General features: G+C 41.9%; 3 protein-coding genes, 1 non-coding gene and 1 pseudogene across 9 annotated transcripts in view; all 5 read right to left on the bottom strand.

The window, feature by feature from the left end:
- Window positions 1-105: 105 nt before the first annotated feature.
- On the bottom strand, window positions 106-1,772 carry LOC144520258 (hyaluronidase-3-like; annotated as a pseudogene). Its single transcript, XR_013502199.1, has 6 exons — window positions 1,338-1,772; window positions 1,098-1,245; window positions 793-921; window positions 578-668; window positions 319-483; window positions 106-278 (listed from the first exon to the last, which is right to left on the bottom strand). The product of XR_013502199.1 is annotated as a hyaluronidase-3-like (transcript).
- Window positions 1,773-2,764: 992 nt separating this feature from the next.
- Window positions 2,765-12,202, bottom strand: hyal3 (hyaluronidase 3). Of its 3 annotated transcripts, none has more exons than XM_078254565.1 (7): window positions 12,046-12,202; window positions 5,439-5,735; window positions 4,080-4,515; window positions 3,841-3,988; window positions 3,538-3,664; window positions 3,327-3,416; window positions 2,765-3,232 (listed from the first exon to the last, which is right to left on the bottom strand). In XM_078254565.1, the coding sequence occupies exons 2-7, from the start codon at window positions 5,706-5,708 to the stop codon at window positions 2,918-2,920; spliced, it is 1,386 nt and encodes a 461-aa protein (XP_078110691.1). In that variant the 5' UTR covers window positions 5,709-5,735; window positions 12,046-12,202; the 3' UTR covers window positions 2,765-2,917. The 3 variants fall into 3 exon arrangements, with proteins under 3 accessions (XP_078110691.1, XP_078110690.1, XP_078110689.1); XM_078254564.1 differs by having other exon boundaries at window positions 12,050-12,202; XM_078254563.1 differs by lacking the exon at window positions 12,046-12,202 and adding an exon at window positions 10,154-10,790 and having other exon boundaries at window positions 2,766-3,232.
- On the bottom strand, window positions 5,964-8,631 carry naa80 (N-alpha-acetyltransferase 80, NatH catalytic subunit). The gene is made up of 2 exons (XM_078253855.1): window positions 8,611-8,631; window positions 5,964-8,310 (listed from the first exon to the last, which is right to left on the bottom strand). Exons 1-2 carry the CDS (start codon window positions 8,629-8,631, stop codon window positions 7,363-7,365), a joined length of 969 nt encoding a protein of 322 aa, XP_078109981.1. The 3' UTR covers window positions 5,964-7,362.
- Window positions 10,935-11,050, bottom strand: LOC144521430 (U5 spliceosomal RNA). Its single transcript, XR_013502328.1, has one exon. It is a non-coding gene; the product is annotated as a U5 spliceosomal RNA (small nuclear RNA).
- Window positions 12,203-13,583: 1,381 nt separating the features above from the next.
- The window catches only part of prkar2aa (protein kinase, cAMP-dependent, regulatory, type II, alpha A), a 49,723-nt gene continuing 42,577 nt past the window's right edge, over window positions 13,584-20,729 (bottom strand). For all 3 annotated transcript variants that reach the window (XM_078254559.1, XM_078254557.1, XM_078254558.1), the window contains exons 6-11: window positions 18,829-18,970; window positions 17,664-17,765; window positions 17,094-17,168; window positions 16,911-16,976; window positions 16,052-16,190; window positions 13,584-14,880 (exon numbers count right to left, since the gene is read on the bottom strand). In XM_078254559.1, coding sequence (XP_078110685.1) covers window positions 14,756-14,880; window positions 16,052-16,190; window positions 16,911-16,976; window positions 17,094-17,168; window positions 17,664-17,765; window positions 18,829-18,970 — 649 coding nt within the window. In that variant the 3' untranslated portion in view covers window positions 13,584-14,755. The remainder of the gene's footprint in view (window positions 14,881-16,051; window positions 16,191-16,910; window positions 16,977-17,093; window positions 17,169-17,663; window positions 17,766-18,828; window positions 18,971-20,729) is intronic.

Genomic DNA, 20,729 nt, shown 5'->3' with positions numbered 1-20,729 from the left:
GCTAGGGGAACTCATATTAATGTTAAAAAAACCTCATAAAGTGAAATGTTCATGCCATAGAACCTTTAAGTATGCAAAATAAACACAATTCACGTATTTATTTCCTTTAATTTATTTCGACATTACTACTTTACATTACTGGCGACACCTTGATAGAAAAGTTTGGGTTACTTGCTCTTCTGTCTGTTTTCGTCCTTCTTCTCTTGACACTCCTGCCCAGTCCAGCCCGGGTAGCACTGACACAGGAAGTGGTTGTGAAAAGGTTTGCCACTGAAGGAGTCAGTGAGGAGGTTGATTTCATCAGGGATCAGAGGTCATAACGGGACCGGAGGAGACCATGGAACTAGAGCTGGGGTTTCGCCTGGCGCAGCGTCCATTGCCGTGGCAAAGTTGGAGGCTGCAGCGCTTTGTGGCAGACCTCAGCGATTGGACCAAGGGACCCAAGACAGTGTGTATGTAGTCTCTGAGAAGGATGCACTGATGCTGGAGAGTGGGAGGAAGGCAGAGGGTTACACAGAAACACACACACACACACACACACACACACACAAATAACATTCTCACAAACATTACATACCTTGGATTTGGCAAATTTCAGCTCTCCCCACAGCACCACTCCAGCAGCTCCCAGCGCCGCACTCTCCCCCCAATGTGTGCACCAAGTCTGTCTGCGCAAGACACACACACACACACACACACACACACACACACACACACACACACACACACACACGACAATTGGTACGTGTTTGCATGAGTGTGTATGTTTTTACGAGTTGCAACAAATCCCACCTTATTAAGAAAAGTGAGTGTGTGTGTGTGAATGCTAGGCTGGCGTAGGGAAGAACTGGAGTAGCATGATTGGTGTTGTTGCCATGGTGCCAAACAGACGCCACCCTCAAAGCCTCCAGCAGTCTGTGTCTGAGTGAAGAAGAAACGTCCATCAGTTAACATCCTATGTGCAAAGCATTTAGTTCAACTGTAGATGAATAACAGATGAAGAACTAGTTTTCATAGAGGCTTGGTTGAGGTTGTTCTTATGGCTGAAGCTCTTTGATGCGTGTGAACATTTCTTCATGTTTCTTAGTTCTCTGTACCTGACCATCAGAGCTGCATCCGTGGATCCTGCCAGCCTTTGTGGCAGGTAGACGCTGGGATAGAGAGCAGTGGATTGACGCCAGAGCCAGGACAGCCGGTCATTTTGCTTTTTGGTCTTGCTGTGGCAGCGTCCTGTGTAGATTTGATCTGATCACACAAGTGAAACAAGAAAAGACTTTATTATCAGTTATAAAATAAAAAAGAAAAGAAATTGCAACAACAGTCAATGTTTGTCCTACCCGTCTTTCTCTTCTGCTTATTAAAGCAGGCAGGAAATCCGTAAAACCCCCAGAGTCCCTTGGGACGATCTCTGAGCGCCCGACCGCAGCGTCTCCTCCATGAACTTTCGAGCGCTCTCCTCAAACTTTTGCCTTGCCAACGATGTCGCGGCCCACTCTGACAAATCCGGTCTCTCTTGTCTCACCAGCAGCTTGGACTGCCTCTGGTACTCAACCTTGGTTCCAAAGTTTCTCTCCCACAATGGATGCCACTCTTCCCAGTCGATAACGGCTAAACCGGTGAAGTTTGGCTGCAGCGAGCCGGACATCTGCGTCACCGCAAGGGAAAGGTGAGCCGAGAGGTCGCCGAGCTGCGGTATCCCTCCATTTACCTTGCTGCCGTCTTGGGAGAGGTATGGATATTTCCCCCAAGCGGTCACGGTAGAAGATGCTCATTTTCTGGAAAATGTAAAAAAAATAAATAAAATAAATAAATAAAAATAATAAATACATATATATATATATATAATTAATTAATATTATACTCTGCAGCTCAACAATGCTTTGTAGCCTCTTTTTAGCTTGTTGTTTTGGTTTATGGCACATTTACTGTTTTTTTTCAGTCTCAGCACCCTCACCAATTCCAAGCGAGCTGAGGCGATACCAAAAAGTGACGTGAAAACCTGCAGACTACTGATTGGTTGGAGAGAATCGTCACTAATCGCTGCGTCATCATTGCTAGCGACAGACGGGGGCGTCCTGAACAAACCCGCCATTTTTAAATAGTTTAGCCAGCGGTGTTGTTTTTTGCTGCCTCCAGCTTCTTTTGAAACAACATTTTTCTTCTGGCTGTGGCAACAGCCACATGCCGAGAGTCAAAAACAACACACCTTCGACATTCTGTGTGTGTGTGTCGCGTTCGGTCACGGCAGTTTCCTGCAGCGTCGCTATGATGACCAGCCACGCTCGCCTGTACTAAATCTGCAATGGAAAATGGAGCACGAGGCACCGCGACTGAGTCGAGCCGAGGCGAGTCGAGCAGGTACCATGTAATGGAAAAGCGCCATTACAGCCACTAGAGCCAGTCCCACAATGAGCTTTCCTTAGGATGTGCCATTTCTGTGTCTGTAGCTTTAAATGCTATTGAGGAGGAGGGGGAGGGGGGGTAAGGTGGAGGGTGGGGGTGTGGCCTTGACCAACTGCCACGCTTCGCTCGTTTGCAAGCCATGATGTCTCTCTTTTCCTCGTGGGCGGGCCAAATTCTCTGGGCGGGCAAAGCAGAGAAAGGGGAGGTAACCTTTCCCCTCATGACGTCATAAAGGGAAGATTCCAGATTGGCCCATCTGAGCTTTCATTTTCTCAGAAGGCAGAGCAGGATACCCAGGGCTCGGTTTACATCTATCACCATTTCTAGCCACTGGGGGACCATAGGCAGGCTAGGGGAACTCATATTAATGTTAAAAAACCTCATAAAGTGAAATGTTCATGCCATAGAACCTTTAAGTATTCAAAATAAACACAATTCACGTATTTATTTCCTTTAATTTATTTCGACATTACTACTTTACATTACTGGCGACACCTTGATAGAAAAGTTTGGGTTACTTGCTCTTCTGTCTGTTTTCGTCCTTCTTCTCTTGACACTCCTGCCCAGTCCAGCCCGGGTAGCACTGACACAGGAAGTGGTTGTGAAAAGGTTTGCCACTGAAGGAGTCAGTGAGGAGGTTGATTTCATCAGGGTCAGAGGTCATAACGGGACCGGAGGAGACCATGGAACTAGAGCTGGGGTTTCGCCTGGCGCAGCGTCCATTGCCGTGGCAAAGTTGGAGGCTGCAGCGCTTTGTGGCAGACCTCAGCGATTGGACCAAGGGACCCAAGACAGTGTGTATGTAGTCTCTGAGAAGGATGCACTGATGCTGGAGAGTGGGAGGAAGGCAGAGGGTTACACAGAAACACACACACACACACACACACACACACACAAATAACATTCTCACAAACATTACATACCTTGGATTTGGCAAATTTCAGCTCTCCCCACAGCACCACTCCAGCAGCTCCCAGCGCCGCACTCTCCCCCAATGTGTGCACCAAGTCTGTCTGCGCGCACACACACACACACACACACACACACACACACACACACACACACACACACACACGACAATTGGTACGTGTTTGCATGAGTGTGTATGTTTTTACGAGTTGCAACAAATCCCACCTTATTAAGAAAAGTGAGTGTGTGTGTGAATGCTAGGCTGGCGTAGGGAAGAACTGGAGTAGCATGATTGGTGTTGTTGCCATGGTGCCAAACAGACGCCACCCTCAAAGCCTCCAGCAGTCTGTGTCTGAGTGAAGAAGAAACATCCATCAGTTAACATCCTATGTGCAAAGCATTTAGTTCAACTGTAGATGAATAACAGATGAAGAACTAGTTTTCATAGAGGCTTGGTTGAGGTTGTTCTTATGGCTGAAGCTCTTTGATGCGTGTGAACATTTCTTCATGTTTCTTAGTTCTCTGTACCTGACCATCAGAGCTGCATCCGTGGATCCTGCCAGCCTTTGTGGCAGGTAGACGCTGGGATAGAGAGCAGTGGATTGACGCCAGAGCCAGGACAGCCGGTCATTTTGCTTTTTGGTCTTGCTGTGGCAGCGTCCTGTGTAGATTTGATCTGATCACACAAGTGAAACAAGAAAAGACTTTATTATCAGTTATAAAATAAAAAGAAAAGAAATTGCAACAACAGTCAATGTTTGTCCTACCCGTCTTTCTCTTCTGCTTATTAAAGCAGGCAGGAAATCCGTAAAACCCCCAGAGTCCCTTGGGACGATCTCTGAGCGCCGACCGCAGCGTCTCCTCCATGAACTTTCGAGCGCTCTCCTCAAACTTTTGCCTTGCCAACGATGTCGCGGCCCACTCTGACAAATCCGGTCTCTCTTGTCTCACCAGCAGCTTGGACTGCCTCTGGTACTCAACCTTGGTTCCAAAGTTTCTCTCCCACAATGGATGCCACTCTTCCCAGTCGATAACGGCTAAACCGGTGAAGTTTGGCTGCAGCGAGCCGGACATCTGCGTCACCGCAAGGGAAAGGTGAGCCGAGAGGTCGCCGAGCTGCGGTATCCCTCCATTTACCTTGCTGCCGTCTTGGGAGAGGTATGGATATTTCCCCAAGCGGTCACGGTAGAAGATGCTCATTTTCTGGAAAATGTAAAAAAATAAATAAATAAATAAAAATAATAAATACATATATATATATATATATAATTAATATTATACTCTGCAGCTCAACAATGCTTTGTAGCCTCTTTTAGCTTGTTGTTTTGGTTTATGGCACATTTACTGTTTTTTTCAGTCTCAGCACCCTCACCAACCCCGTTTCTAACATCAGCGGGCAACTTTATTCTGTTTTATGAGAAACTGGTTCTCCAGCACATCTATAACATCATCCCAGCCAGTATGGACCCTCACCAGTTTGCATTCAGAACCAGCAGATGCACTCAGCACTCACACATCTTGAAAATAACAACACCCACATCAGAATGTTGTTTGTTGATTTCAGCTCTTTCAGCATTTGATACAATCTCCCCAGAGAACAACCTACAGCTCAATGAAAGCAAAACTAAGGAGCTGATTGTTGATTTTAGGAAAAAAGGAGGCTGAGACACACCCCTGTCTACATAAGTGGAGCTGAGGTGGAGCAGTTTGAGGTTCTGGGAATCAGCATCACAAACAACCTGACATGGTCATCAAACATTTTTTTTTACTGGGATCAGTAAATGATCACATCCCATTGGTGACACTGCAGTGTTCTCCATACGTTTGTGGAAGACTTAGGTATTTGGCTGGGGGTTTGGGGGTCCTTCCTCAAAGAAAATGTAAAACTTTTTTACATATAAAAGAAATGCATTTTGGACCATTATTATTACCATATCTGTGTCTTAAATGTTGGAAAAGCTAGAGCAGATAATAAATAAATAACACCTCGGAACCAACTACAATCATTAGATCTGGAAACATGGTTACATTCATTTGTCTTAGGTGGTGCCCATAACGGCTTGGGTGCTGCGCCTAAACGTTATAAATGGTAGGGAAAACCCTGCACTGTACTTCAGATCAGTCACCTGTCCCTGGAAGCGCTGCTGTCGGTTCTCCACGATATCAAAGTGGCCCAGGTCCAGAGCGATGTTGTAGAGTTTGTGACACTGTGCCGTAGGCATGTTCCACACCACAACAAAGGGCTGGTCCTGCAGGATGGGACCTGCTGGCGCCACAGCCGGCAGGGGGTCGTGGGGGAGGACAGCTCCATGGGTGGAGGTTGGTGACAGAGAGGTGCAGGGGAGAGGAGAGAGGAAGAGGAGGAGGAAGGGAAGAGTGAGGTGAGACAGCACCATGGCTGCTCACTCCCTGACGTGTCCTTCCTGACAGGAGAGAGAAATGGGCGTTGAGATGTATTGATGAGGAACCTTTCTGCATTGGGATAGACTTTATACATACAGACTGATGTCCTGGCAATTTAAATACACACATTTACCAGTTATTAATTGTTTACTTGCACTCAGATTATTTTAACACCCTGTAAGCTTTAATTTGATGATGAAAAACCCAGACACATAGAAAAGGTACTTGGAAAAATAAAGACTAAGGAATATGTTAATACATTTTCTTTATTTCCAGAATTTTCCATAATTGAAGAGTTATAAGATGCATCAATATAAATGAAGTCTTTAGAACTTTATTAAGACTTTAGTTCTCTGGCAGTTCAACAAGGCACATTCAAACCACAAACTGCTATTTAATAGACTGGATTTAGGGAATATTTCTCAGGAGCAGAGCTGCTCAAAAGGGCAAACGTAATGTCATTGGTTGGGTTGTATGTTTTTCTCTGAATTATCTTTGTTAAGCTTTCACAGTCGACCTATACATCCAAATAAAGGGCATCCTTGTCACAACCCCGCCTCTTTCAAAAGACCCCCTCCTGACAAAAGAGTTCAATTAAGTAGTTAAACAAATTCTTAAAATTCTTTCTCCCCTCGTTGAAAAATCCAGGATGCAAATATTGTTCAATTCAAAAGTGTTACTGCTGAACACGAGATGTCTCCTCCTAGAAAAGCCAAGTCTCAGTGTAAGTGAGCTGGAGGCTGTCACAACTCTGTAAGTTGCCTTTTTGGACCAGAATTAATTTCCGAAATAGTTGCAATGTCACAAAATCATCTTGTATGTAAACATCTCAAACCAAGATTTAAGGTAAGCGCAAAGAAACGTTTCCCCCTCTTCTGCAGATGAATATGAAAACAGCCTTCCACTGTCAACATCTGCAAAGACATCATTCTACACAGTGACGTTCAAACATCCAAAGTGAGTAACAATAAGCAAACACGTTTGAATGGAGGGGGGCTTTAATAATTCACATTTCCGTAAGGTTGGCCACCGTTTCTATTTGACTCACTGCTGCATTGCAGATATACAGCGATCCACCGAGCCCACAGGCGCTCCACTACAAGCACAATCAATTCAGTTTAATGTACAGTTCTCTGTTATTATCTAAACCAGTTATTTGGAAGTGACAACAAGGGTTGGGTATATCTAACCAGCAACACATTCATCTTCTTCACACAATATCTCACAAGAATGATGAAAATAAGGCATTTGTACAATACATAGTGCCTTTTTGTGTCCGCTTCTGTATTGTTTTGTGTTATTGTCTTGGTGTTTCAGCCCAAGACACAAGCCTTTATACTGGAGACTGAGCTTGAGAGAGACTGAGTGTGTCTAAATGTGTACCAGCAGTGAATGAATATGTAAACACAGGAGTGTTTTCTGTATTTCTTTGGCTTAATAAAACATTTCCATCTTTCTCTGAAGTTTTCCACACTGCATATTTCTTCTACTGTATTACTCGTTCTGTTTGAGAGACCATTAATGGTGTGTGTGCTTCATACGTCATATCTACATATGTTTCTGTCTTTTGATGCGTGCACATATAAACATACATTTGTGCATTAATGTGGGTGAATGCGTTCCTAAGTGTATCCGATTGTGTGTTCGTCAAATGTCTTTGTGCATCCAATAGATGGGAACGCCTTTGGCGTCTCTGTAGGGAGTTTCAGTCAGAGTCTGAACTACAAGCTGAGGAGGTGGAGGAGGGATGGAGAGAGGGGGTGGTGGTGGTGGAGGAATGGAGGGAGGTGGTGGTGGTGGTGGTGGAAGAGGAGGGATGGACGGAGGAGGTAAACTAGAAGGTGGAGGTAACCCCACAACACAAGCACGTCCTTGAGATACTTGAGCATCCATCTTTGTCCGTGTTGGTTTCTGTGTGTTCGCCTCTTCACTCGGCATTCTGGAGAACCTCAAAAGAGTCTCCATGGGAACAAACGCTGTCATGGCGCCTGCGTTCTGCACTGGCATCGACAGCATGTAGCCAATGTGGGCGTAGAAGTGCTGCTTATCGTGGGTTGTCAGGCACAGACGCTTGAACCCTCTGCTTTTTGCGTAGCGCTCAGTCTCCTCCATTAGAGTGCGGCCGTGGCCCTTCCCGCGCTCTGCCTTGGACACCACCACCGACTCGACGAACAGGCTGCTGCTGTGACCCACGACCTGGGACAGCCGGGCGTGGCCGAGCAGCCGCTCCGTCTCTCTTTGGCCCTGCAGGAGAACAAGGCAGACGGGGAATTCTGGACAGGACTTCTGCAGAGAGTGAACCCGGGCGGCCTGGCTTCTCTGCCACTCAGAGTTGACTAGGTCTGCGCAGGGAAGCAGCAGGTCCGGACGCCGGTAGATCGGAACCGCGCGGATCCTCTCCGGTTGTTCCGAGTCCGTGTGCAGCTTCTCTTTAACTTCTCCATCCAATGTTGAGATCTCACAGACTTTCTCAACATATTGTGTCTGACAGTGCAATGTTGAGATGGGGTTCAGGTCAACGTTCTGCTCACCTCCGCTCTCCGGTTTGGAATCGGTTGATGTTATTGGCTCAGACCTGTGGTGATCAGGGTTTAACTAAAGTCAATCTTCATTCAACTCCTACAGCTAAGTGTAAAAAGTTAGGGTGTGAAGACACAAGATGTTAGAAAATGTTTGGAACACGCAATTCCTCATTTCTGCAGTTAGTCTGATCACATCACAGTCTGTATTACACAACAGGTAGGAGGTCTGGAGAAGGTCGGATTGATCAAATATGCACGCTAACTAGGGCTGCACACGTTATTGCATATTTTCCTCATATCGTGCAGCCCTAACTCTGACATGACATCAATCTGACAGATAAACCAGACTTTCCTCATCTTGAAAGCAGCACACCTGGAGCAGATGTGTAACCATGCAGCATGCTGACAGATCTGGAGCTCAGTACTGCTGTAAGAGGAGACACATGCAGGAGGATAAAACTAGAGTGTTGATCTCCCGCTAATCTCTGTCTAAACTTCCTGTTTCCACTGCAACCTTTACTGTCCTCCTGTTTCTGTAACAGACTGCTACAGTGTTGGGAGTTGTGTGCCTTGCTTGTGGACACTTAATCAGTGGATACAGACAGTGGTTTAGTCTACGTGATACGCAGGGATACACAGTATACCCACTAAGAAAGCTCCAGGATTTCCATATACCCACTTAACAATGCCCAATGACACGCAAAAACATACTTTCCATTATATTGATATATTTTGAATTGTCATCTGTGTTCATTTTCTTCACACAGGCTAAATAAAGGTATTTCCACCATAAATTGGTGCATAAAAGTTTATCCAAATGCATATATACACATAACCTGTCGATTATTTTCTCGATTAATGGCTCGGTGCGTAAAAAGTGAAAACATAGTACCAAAAATGGCCATCACAATTTTCAAAATGACAGTTTTCAGTCCAAAACCCAAAGATATTCAGTCTAATTTCCTAAAAGGATTTTTTTGGACTGTTCCCATGGAAAGTGACTTGCATGATTAATCAATTATCAAAATTGTTGCCGGGTAACTGAATCGATTGACTGCTAAGTAGAATTTATCAGAACTTTGAGAAACGTGCGTTGTTACACAGTGAGCGTGAAAGTCCCATTTGAGCTAACAAACATTAAGCTGACACTGAGAAAGTAAAGCTGATCCTGGTGGAAGCTAAACCCAGTCTGACAATGTAGAGCTGAGCCTGAGATGTCCTACAATACAGAGGATAAACCTTTTGGATTTATTTCTTTTTGCACCACTCGAAGTAAGGACCTATGCAAAAATGTGAGGGGTAAAAAAAAGTGCAAAAAAGTCTGAATGGGGAAGTAGACATTATCTAACACATCAACCCACAGATACTTTAGAAGGTTGAACTACAATGCTGTGAAGACATCCATAAAGTATACTGGTTTCTGTTGTGTTTTTTTCTCAAATCTTTAGGCTAATCTGTGTTATCTTATTTTCTTGATTTTAGTACATAAACATTCCTCAAAAAGTTTAAACTCTGATGGATTCATAAGGTTCCCTCATAATCTCATGTCATTAGACCATTATGTCAAAAGTTGGCATTTTGAAGCACTGCTAGGAGATAGCCGTATTGTGACAGTTAATGCTATCATACATCGCTAAGGCAGTTTTTTCACAGGATAAAGTCTCAAACTCTATTAGGCTTTAAAATCAGCTTAAGGAAGCAGAGGCACAGAATTGACTTCATCTTAAAGCTGTGAAGAAACACTGAGGAGTTTCTCTATTTTCACAGAGTCTGTAAATGTTCGAAGAAAAAACTATGCAAAATCTAAAATGTTTGGAAAAATTGCCATGATCCAAATATTTTGGGATTCATTTTTGTATTGCAGAAATAAAAAACAAAGAAAAAAATCCACCAACAACTAAAAGTTATGAACTCACCAAGAGAGAAAAGCTCAAACAGTTCTGAACGTGGTACTGCCTACTCAACGCAATTTTACATTCTCACAACATGCACACAAAAAAAGAGGATGTTAGAAACATGCTACAGGAAACCGGCAATTGACTGATAATCACACAGATGACAACGTCAACCAATCTGCATTTACTTTGACATGATGACACTTTTTTTCTTTTTTTTTTTACCATTTATAGGGAGAGGATTTTAAGCTAGGGGTTTACCAGCATTCATTTATTACACTTAATAGGGTAGGTTCTATACATTTGCCTAAAGACAAAAAGTAAAAGTAATATTATTACAACATTTAGTAGATGACTAAATGTCTATCATTGTTAACGATAATGGGACAAAGTTATTTTCTACGAACATGTGAAAGCTTCTGAGTTTGACAATAGTAATTCATGGGTGTATATAAGTGACTTGATCCATTCAATATGTAAGAAACACATAGTAGTGGCTGGGTTGGGTCAGTGGGTAGAGCAGGCGCACATGTACTGAGAGGCTTATGCCTTGACGCAGAGGTCCAGGGTTCGAATCTGACCTGTGACGATTTCCTGCATGTCTTCCCCTTCTCACCTAGCTATCCTCTCAAAATAAAGACGAAAAAGCCCAAAAAATAATCTTTAAAAAAGAAATGCACGTGTAGTATTTGCGAACCTTAGCAAGACTGATCTTTTATGTAACCGCACCTTGATAGGTACAGAAATATCAAGGACTTCAGCCACGTTTAGATGCAAAGTTTTGTTTTTGAACAAATGAGAAAGCCCCGCAATAAAGCAGGGCATCAAAAAATTAGTTTATACTCATAATGCTCCTCTCCACGGAAATCTTTAGTAAAAGGCGAAAGATTTATACGATCTGAAGAGAAACAAGAGTGTACTGAAGATAGACGAGCAAGTGCCGGACCCCATTCGCCGTCTTAGCTCCCTTTGTTACGTTTCATTGATACACATTTAGAAGTACATATCAATTACATTGTGTCCGACAGAAATATAACGTGTTTATATCATACTAACCGCACCGCAACGTTTTGAGTGAAATATAAGTTTAAATCGTTTAGTATATACAAAAATTGCTACACGCACGCTATGCATTATGGGAACAAGGCGACCACGGCCACGCCTCTACTTTTCCAACAGGTTTTCTTTAGTTAAACATCTTGTGTATGAAACATACACACCACCGTGTGCTTTTTCTTATTACACATCCATGCTCTCTTTCGATACAGTGACCTTATATTCTGAATTGATTTAATTTTACTCGGTAAATAAAGTGTTGTAGTCGGATCCATTTCTAATGACGAGTGATCCTTTTATCAGTTTTGCTCTTGATCCAGCAAATCTTGGTTACCTCGTGTGGGCAGTAAAAATAAAACCATGTGGTACACGAGTAAGACACACAAATCCCATAGCCATATAAACTATAATACGCCTAAATAATAAAATCCTGCAGCCTCAACCAGTAGTGTTTGCGTGCCCTTAAGTGAATCTGTGAAAGGAGCCCTTCTGCCTTCTGTAAAAACGAATTGAAACAAAGCCTGTTGTAAAAAGTGTCTCATTTAACACATGCAACGACTTGAGCTGTGGGCTTGCGTTGGTAGGAAAACTATATTTTGGGCACTTTGTAAACCATTAGCTACTCTCCTCCCTTCTTGTTGGCATCCACTTCCATGTAAGGCAATAAGACTACAAAATTGACAGTTGGAAGTGCTGCAGTAGTGCATGATGGCTAGCTCATTAGCTTACATTGAGCTTTAGAAGTACATGCAGTGCAGTGACTGACATTTGTTAGATACTAGGAGGAACCACACGCTTACAGTTTATTAGCGAACAGAACTACACTCGTTTGTTTCTCCACCACACTGTAACGTTACCTACATCTTTAGTCTCGCGGCTGGTCGCCGGTGCTCGTCCTCCTCAGTGCTCGTGCGTTTTGACTGACAGCTGACCTGTGGTCGGCTTCTATTCTTGCTACGTGGGACAACAGCAATGATAGCTGCTCCACGATCAGTTTCTAACCGTGTCCTCTTCTTTAAAAGGACATGTTGCTGCTGATATTCTCACTGGTCTAAGCGGTCACGTCTGCCACCCTGCGGATGGGAGTGTTATTACATAAAATAAGGCCGATCTTATAATATTGTACATCCATGCTACTGTTACTGGAAATGCATGTATAAAATAAATTAAAACAGTCCCACCGTGAAGACAATATATTGTGTTGAGGTTAAGAGTTATGTATCTACAAAACATGATACTTATCAAACTTCTGTTAAAGCTAAAACATACTACTCAATTGGTATTTAACTGAATTTAACTCACCTGTGTAGCTGCATATATAACAGTAATCTACAGCAATTACAACAGAAGCTGCTGGTCTGGTAGTTGCAAAAATGGCAAAACATTAACCTTGAGAAAGTCTGAAAAAATAGGAGGATATGCACAAACAAAATGAAACTGCATTGACAAAGCAGTGCAGTGGTGTTAGATACACCCTCAACACTGACTGAAGGAAACTTAACAGGATACAGTGGCACTCCTAAGTTTATGAACCCATGCTAAAGTTGACTAAAAAGAGGAATAAAAAAAAAAATCATCTTTTGGAAATTGATCTTAATGTCCTAATTGAAAAAATGAGGAAAAATCCAACCTTTAAGGACACCAATTTTCTTTGTGAATGAATAATGTATCGTAAATAAATAAATAAATGTTCTTCCTTAAAATACAGGGGGCATACGTAAGTACACCCCTATGTTAAATTCCCATAGAGGCTGGCAGATTTTTATTTTTAAAGGACCGTTATTTTATGGAAAGTACCCCATGCCAATCTCTAGGTATGATGAAGGGTATGTGATGATGTGGGGCTATTTTAATTCCAAAGGCCAAGGGAACTTTATCAGGATGCATAGTATCCTGGATCCATGAAATAACTGGCCTTTAAAAATAAAAATCTGCCTGCCTCTATGGGAATTTAACATAGGGGTGTACTTACGTATGCCCCCTGTATTTTAAGGAAGAACATTTATTTATTTACGATACATTATTCATTCACAAAGAAAATTGGTGTCCTTAAAGGTTGGATTTTTACCTCATTTTTTTAAATTAAGGCATTAAGATCAACTTCCAAAAGATGATTTTTTTTTTATTCCTTTTTTTAGTCAACTTTAGCATGGGTTCATAAACTTATGAGTGCCACTGTATTTGCTTCATGGCACCACAAACCGTTGCATCGAAATCATTGAATTCAGTTGTCAGTTCTGGCAGTCAACAAATGGTACTTCATTTGTATTTACTGCAAGGCTGTTGTATAGCAAGATAATATAATATGTTTGTTGCACAAGTGTAAAGTACATGGCTAAATCATCCAAAAAAACAAACAGCTGAGTTTGGGTTGAAATTCAACAAAGAGGCAAGATTTTTAACAAAATGTTTGCTTTATTTTTTCAGTTTTTTTTAATCCAGGACAACTCATTCAAGGATAATCGAGAAATAAGCACTAATGTTTTTATTAGAATTTTTTTTTCTGTTTTTACATTTTGTCAAAGATGGATGGTGAATTTTATCAGAATTGGTCAAAGTAAAACAAAACAAAAAATAATAAATGAATATAATAATACATTAATAATTAATTCAATACAATGAAGTGTGGCGTCAATGAGAGAATAACAATGGCCCAGAAAACGTAGGGTTTTTATTGTTATCACTGCTTCTTCTGTGGTACTGCAATAATCACCAGCACTAACTCAACTCAATCAACAACAGTAGAGGAAGAAATGGAGCACGCTCACAAAGTTCTGCACCCCGGGCTCCCAAAGAGGAAACACTTTTTTTTTTTATTATTTAAATAATATTTTATCAAAGCTTCTGTTTTGTATCTTCATAAAATGTTTCTAAAACTTATCTGTCTTCTTTAAACTTTTCTCTCTTTTTTTTTTTTTTTTGCATTTTGATTCATTTTCCTTTTCAGAGATTTTAAAAGTTTTTCGTCTCCATTTTACCACAATGTGTCCGTTTTTGCAAGTGTGGCTGCCTATGTGTTTTTGAGTAAATGTATCTTTACCCCTGTGTGTGTGTGTGTGTGTGTGTCCTATGTGAATGAAAAGCCTGCACATATGAAGCATGATTATGTGTTTTTGAACATGTGTGTGTGTGTGTATTTTATGTGTACACTGCGTTATCTGTATTAAGGTCATCGCAGCAAAGACATTCATACTGAGAGGTTGGAGCTTCCTCAAGCAACGAGCTGTGAGGCCTTTAGCTTGCTCTGTGTGTGCGTCTGATTTTATCGAGGAGTGTGTTGAACCATCATGTGCACGAGGAGGAGCAGACTAAGTGAGGTGGGCGTCTCTCAGTGCCTACATAGGTGTCAAAGTATGTGAGTGTGTTCATACTGTGTGGGCATTTATGTACTTGCAGGTGAGCAAAGTACAATTTCTTATGAGTTTGTACGTTCTGTGTAGAGCTTATTATGAGTCTGTATAGCCACTGCGTAATGTGAGAGAGGACATACTTGTGTGTGTGTGTGTGTGTGTGTGTGTGTGTGTGTGTGTGTGTGTGTTAGAAGGCACGGAGGGTGGTGTGGGAGGCTCAGTCTCTCAGGTCCATGCTGGAGCCAAACAGGGCCACCAGCTGCTCCTCATAGTGGGCGATGTTCCTCTTCATAATCTCCTTACAGGAACCCAGGAGACGCTCAAACGCCTGCACGTCTATTACTGCACACGGGGGAAGAGAGAGAGAGAGAGAGAGAGAGAGAGAGAGAGAGAGAGAGAGAGAGAGAGAGAGAGAGAGAGAATGAGAACTAAGGTGTCTTTTGAGGTCACATCTTCAAACAATAACTTCTATATCAATTTGTGCTTTGACATTTGTCAGATACAGGTAGAAAGACATTCCTGGTCCCATCATATAATGCATTTACAGGATCCCAGAAGATCCTTAAAGTCATGCTCATCTTTTACAGCGCGATGCGACAGGGAGAATGATAAGAGTTCAACAGACAGCATATGTTGCTGCAGTGTGGCTGAGTGACATTTTTCTCTGCTTTGAAGTTGAGCAGCTGTTGGAGACGGGTTGTTGTACGGTTAGTATAGTAAACACAAAGTACACTGAATGACAAGACAGACAGGTAGGTGAGAGTACTGACAGTATGTGTGGGGTTAAGACTGAAAGAGAGAAAATAGGGAAGCACAAAGGGAGGTGACTCACTACTGACAGACACTACTACGTCAACTATGAAAAACATTACCTGTGTGAATAAACAAATTCATCAACTGTAGAGCCTTAATTACTGCACCCACTTTAAAAAAGGCGAGATAATTACAGAACGGCCTTTAATCAACAAAAAGCACAAGGTGATGACAGACGAGATAAAAGAGCCAATCACCAATCATGAATTAATCAAAACTCAAATGCCACTTGACATCTCATGACAAACTGCTTGTAACAGTACAATTAGTGGGAAATTAATACCACAGATGTTAGGTTGAGTGGTTTGAATAGTGTTTATTAATTGCTTTTTAATTTTACTTAAAGTTTGAACTATCTACCAGGGATTTATTGAATCATTTAAAATTGTAGCTCCCTAAAACACTTCTTTTGGCTAGCTCATTAGCTTCACTCCGTGAGAATGAATGGGCAAAAAGCAACACACAGAACAAAAACTTATGTCACTGAACAATTTGAATATAATCACATAAGAAAAATGTTCATATGGGTGCTTCAGATGCAGGTATCACACTCCCAGATATTGGTGAAAATCTAATGTTGAAAATTAAACACAGCCACTTTATACACACATCTGACTTCATTATCGTTTTTCTTGTGAGCAGCATTAGCCTCGATGCTGACAAATGAGTTAAACGTGTGTCGGAGTGTATTTTGTCTTACCCACACACTTGACATCGCCCACTGCGTAGGCTGAGGCGGCCCGGGGCTTGTTAGTGACCAAGGCCAGCTCCCCGAAGTAGTGACCCCTGCTACAGCGCGTTATCTCCACCTCTGCATTGTCTGCATGGCCTGCCTTCGTCTGCAGGGAAGAGAGGGGAGGATTAAAGGTTAGCAACCGCTGAGCACCTCTTTTTCTTTTTCTCCCCCTCCCACCCCCAAGCGAGAAGCACTCAGCGGCTGAGCAGACAATTGTGATTGCCGCTGTTGCTAGGCAAAACCAGGAAACATTTTTTGTACTCTGGTGGTTGTTACTGGAGAGCGTGGGTTGTCATTGTCAGAATGTTCTGCACGGAAAATACCTTGTAGGAGAAATAGCCAGGGCTCGACAGTAACGGTTGACCAGTTGCCCTTGGCAACAAGATTGAGTCAGTTTCATTATTAAAATGTCTGATATAGTGACATAAGAAATTAATTGCTCCAAATATAGGCAGTTTAAAACATGGCAACCGTATTGTCAACTTCGGCAACGAAAAGCTGATGCCTTGGCAACCACTTTAAAAAGGTTAGCGTTGAGCCCAGTCAGGTGCATATTCCTGTACCAATAATGGGTTTTTCAGAATATTTATCAGCTTCTGAGAGGGGCGGAATATTTTCTTCCTTTCATTTATGTGAGATGGCCTTTTTTTTAACCCATTAACTACAGCTGAACCAATGCTGCTGGAAATATGTAGAGTAAAACGTATTTACCTACATGGTCTCACAGTGAAATGCATTCACCCTCACAGTCAAACGCTTTAATTAAAATGCATGCAGAGTGGTGAAATATAGAAATGAGGAAGGTGAGGGGGGAGTATCTTACTTTACTCTTGATCATGATCTTGACCTCCCCAGATTCAACTATAAAGAAGCATTCAGCCTTCTCTCCCTGAGAAGAAAGAAAACAGACAACATATAAATACCTGAAAGGAAGGAATGTACTGTATGTGTATGTTGAAACATTTCATTGCTGTATGAAACCACATCAGCTATATCCACGTCTTACCTGTGTGATTATGCGCTCACCATCTGGGAACTGCTTCGATCCGCATACATCCACTATCTTCATCCTCTCGTTCGCCTGCACGGAAAACGAGGGGGTGAGACAGAGGTCGAGAGAAGAGAAATGTTGGGAGAAGAGATAATGGTTTCATTGACTATGCAGGCAGACTTCCCTCCCGCAGTCCCTCCATAATTTCCTACTGTGCTCTTGCTTTAGACCTTACACCCAACTTCTGGGTTATGTACATTTTAAGCTTGGTGGTGTAAAAAGGGTGGGCGACTGTTTATCAAAACAGTGTTGTGGAGAAGTGTTGTAAAGTTGGCATGCATGTTTAAGAAAGTACATTCTTAGCCATCTGAACTAAATATACAGTTGGTAACTGAGTAAGAACAGAATTATTTCCAAACTAGCTGCTGTTTTGCTGTTCGCTGGATGGCTAGCTTCACATGTGATGCTGTTGCATGACCCACTGTGTAGTCGGACTCTGAAAAAACAGCCTGTGAAGGAGAGGGGCAGGGAGAGCCAAAAACTGCTGGGAGGATTTTCTAACTAGCCCACAACCAGTAAACTCACCTCCAGTGATTTGAGTAAGGGCACAGACTCGATGAAAGTCTCGTACATCCTCCTCTTCTTGTAATTGTTCTTCACAATGAGTCTACGAAATGTGGCACGGTCCTACGGAAAACAAACACGAGTAATGAAGCTGCTGCTGCTCCTCCTGTGCTCGGCCACGGGGAGGTGCTGCAGCGGCATGAACCATCAGAGCAGAGCCTGGCTCCATTCATAGATTACAGGACTCCATTCTTAACATGTACTGTATTTGGTAACAAACTGTACCTAACCTGCCAACAATGCAATCCTAAGGAGACAACTAGAGGGAAAACAGTTTGAAACTGAGCTTTTAAGATTTAGAAACGGTAGCACTTGTAGTTAGAAATTGACTGACAGAGCAACATAATACACAGTTAGCAAATTGGATCATTTAGGACTTAAAAACATTGCAAACAACCTTCAAGTAATTAGGCAATTGTTTGACATGGATGTGTGTTTCTCCTTAGGGCATTCTTACAGTATTTTATAATCATCAGTTAGATTTAGTTTACATACTACTTACCTCTTACATATTACTTATAAAGTACATAATAAATTAAAAAAGCAATTTCAGTCGAGGAAAGAAGCTTGAAAGGCTTATTTAGAGTCCTTCCCTAATACAAGTAAAAAAACCAAAAAACGATAGTTATCTAAAGCAGAGATCTTCAACAGGGGGTCCCTCAGAGTAGCTGCAGGGGGGCTGCCAAATTATTGTTCAATAATTTTTTTTTTTTTTTAAATATGTCTGAAATACATGAACATGAATTCATCATATTATTAGTAAAGATTAAAAAAAAGTATGCTTACTGGCCTACAGCTTAGGTTGACATTAGGTAGCCATCCACAGATACAGTTAAGCTTAAAGATTTACTGTGCCACATTTTAACATTATGTATAAATATATGAATATGGCAACATTTTTTATTTTAAAAGCTTATTGTATGCATCATAAAGAAGGTATGTGTAAAGGCTTTAGGCCGCCCTACACGTTACTGTAGGTCCAGTTTAATATGCAACTAAATTGTATACAATATATGTAGTAGGGGGTCCCTGCTCTGTCTCTCTTTCAGCTAAGGGGTCCTTGGCCTAAAAAAACATTGAAGACCCCTGATCTAGAGAATAACACATCCCATTAAAATCTTCTTACCAGTCCCCATAGTGCCCCCTCCTGGGTGGCGACGATGGTGGCGGCACGTGGTGTGTTGTACATGAGTGCCAGCTCGCCGAAGCTGCCCTTATTGTCATACTGACCCACCGTTACTCCCATTACAATTATGTCATACACACCCCTGAGAGAGAGAGAGAGAGAGAGAGAGAGAGAGAGAGAGAGAGAGAGAGATGAGAACTAAGGTGTATTTTGAGGTCACATCTTCAAACAATAACTTCTATATCAATTTGTGCTTTGACATTTGTTAGTTGTTAGGGAGAGAGACACAGCAAACGGGGAAAAAACAGAACTCCGAAAACATTAATTCAAATGACTGATTTATTTAATTGAGCCAATAGAGTGGACCAGTGTTTTGTTTATTGACCTACTGACTGGTTTAAATAGACATCTAATTACAGCTTATCTGTAGCTTCCGGGCAGGAGCCTGTGTCTGTTTGGCAGACTTGGTGAGCAAATCATTGACTGTGTTTGTGTGGGTGCACTAGTGTGTATAATTGTGTGCAGATTTCTATTAAAGTAGAAGCTTTTCATACAAGCGCTTAACTGTGACAATATGAAAAGGTAAGAGCAATTCAGTGTAGCTATGATCATTGTTTTATATCTGCATGAACAGAATAACAACATGTTTGTCATGGTTGTATGCGTTTGTGATATACAGCAATATTTCAGCAGTCTTCCCCCCTTCCCTCTCTCCCTCTCTGTATAAGGATTAAACCTGGGAAAGGTAATTCGCAGTGGTATTCCTTGGCAGGATTAACCAGTCATTTAGTGAGATAGCTAGTCCTCCCATTGGCTGCTTAGTGTGCTAAAACCCTCGCTGGTGTATTAGTACTGACTTAGTTTGACTGGATTACCATGACAATGGGGACGATGATCACTAGTGTCGCCGCCTACCTGAGCACAGTTAAGCGAGACGATCTAGACACCGTTCAACATACTGTGCTGCTGGCTCTTTATTAAACAGACGAAGTAGGTGTGAAAGCTGTGACCATTAATAAATTATACACAATAAATCAGCTTGAGCTCAGAAGGACAGATGGAAAAGAAAGAGCCAAGATTCTTTAATAGCCACTTTAACTGCTTGGTAAAACAGACTCAGCCATGTTCAATCAATACCCTGAAGAAGCTCAATATATTGAAGAGTACCACTGTAGCTGGAGGACAAACGGATGTTCCTTCCTGCACTGAGAGGATGTGTGTATAATCAGGATTTTCTCTGTCTAGTCAACCCTTGGGCAACACATTTAGTGACTTTTAACCTTTCAAAATAGAAGATGCAACATCTCAATAATAATTATGATATCGATATTTGAACTAGTGATGACTTTTTGATAGAATATTAACATATGTACAAATTAACGTGTGTGGTTAAAGCTATAGTGCGCGATTATTTTGTATTAATGAACGTCCGTTACGTTAAAGCCATTGCCAAATGAGCGAAAACTACGCACTATAGCTTTAAGTTACAGCTGATTCAAACATAATTCAGCCAATCAGAGCCGAGTACCACAATGAGCCTTTTCACATCGTACACGTCAACCCTCGCATTATGTATTCACCCTTGATCCCTTAGGGCTTCTGAGTAAATTCCAGTTACTTCCTGTATACAAGGCTTCAGAATGGGATTGTTTAGGTTTGTTAGTGAAAGGTGTTCCTTACCATAGCAGCACATGGGCCAGTTGGATGCTTGGAGGGTACAGTTATACTTTCAGTCTCCTTTTATGCCTAATAAAATCGTCAAGAGGTACTATTTTTGAGTTGGCTGACAGTCTGTTAATGGCTAGCATTATGATACGTTAACAGGAATGCAGAGGGGATGTATACATATAGTTTAATTACACATTATAAAAATAGGAAACTTTAAACAATGTGGTACTCTG

This window comes from Sander vitreus, chromosome 7, assembly GCF_031162955.1.
Source record: "Sander vitreus isolate 19-12246 chromosome 7, sanVit1, whole genome shotgun sequence".
Taxonomy (NCBI): Eukaryota; Metazoa; Chordata; class Actinopteri; order Perciformes; family Percidae; genus Sander; species Sander vitreus.
Note: the sequence above shows the minus strand (reverse complement) of the source record. Positions and strands in the feature narration are given on the sequence as shown.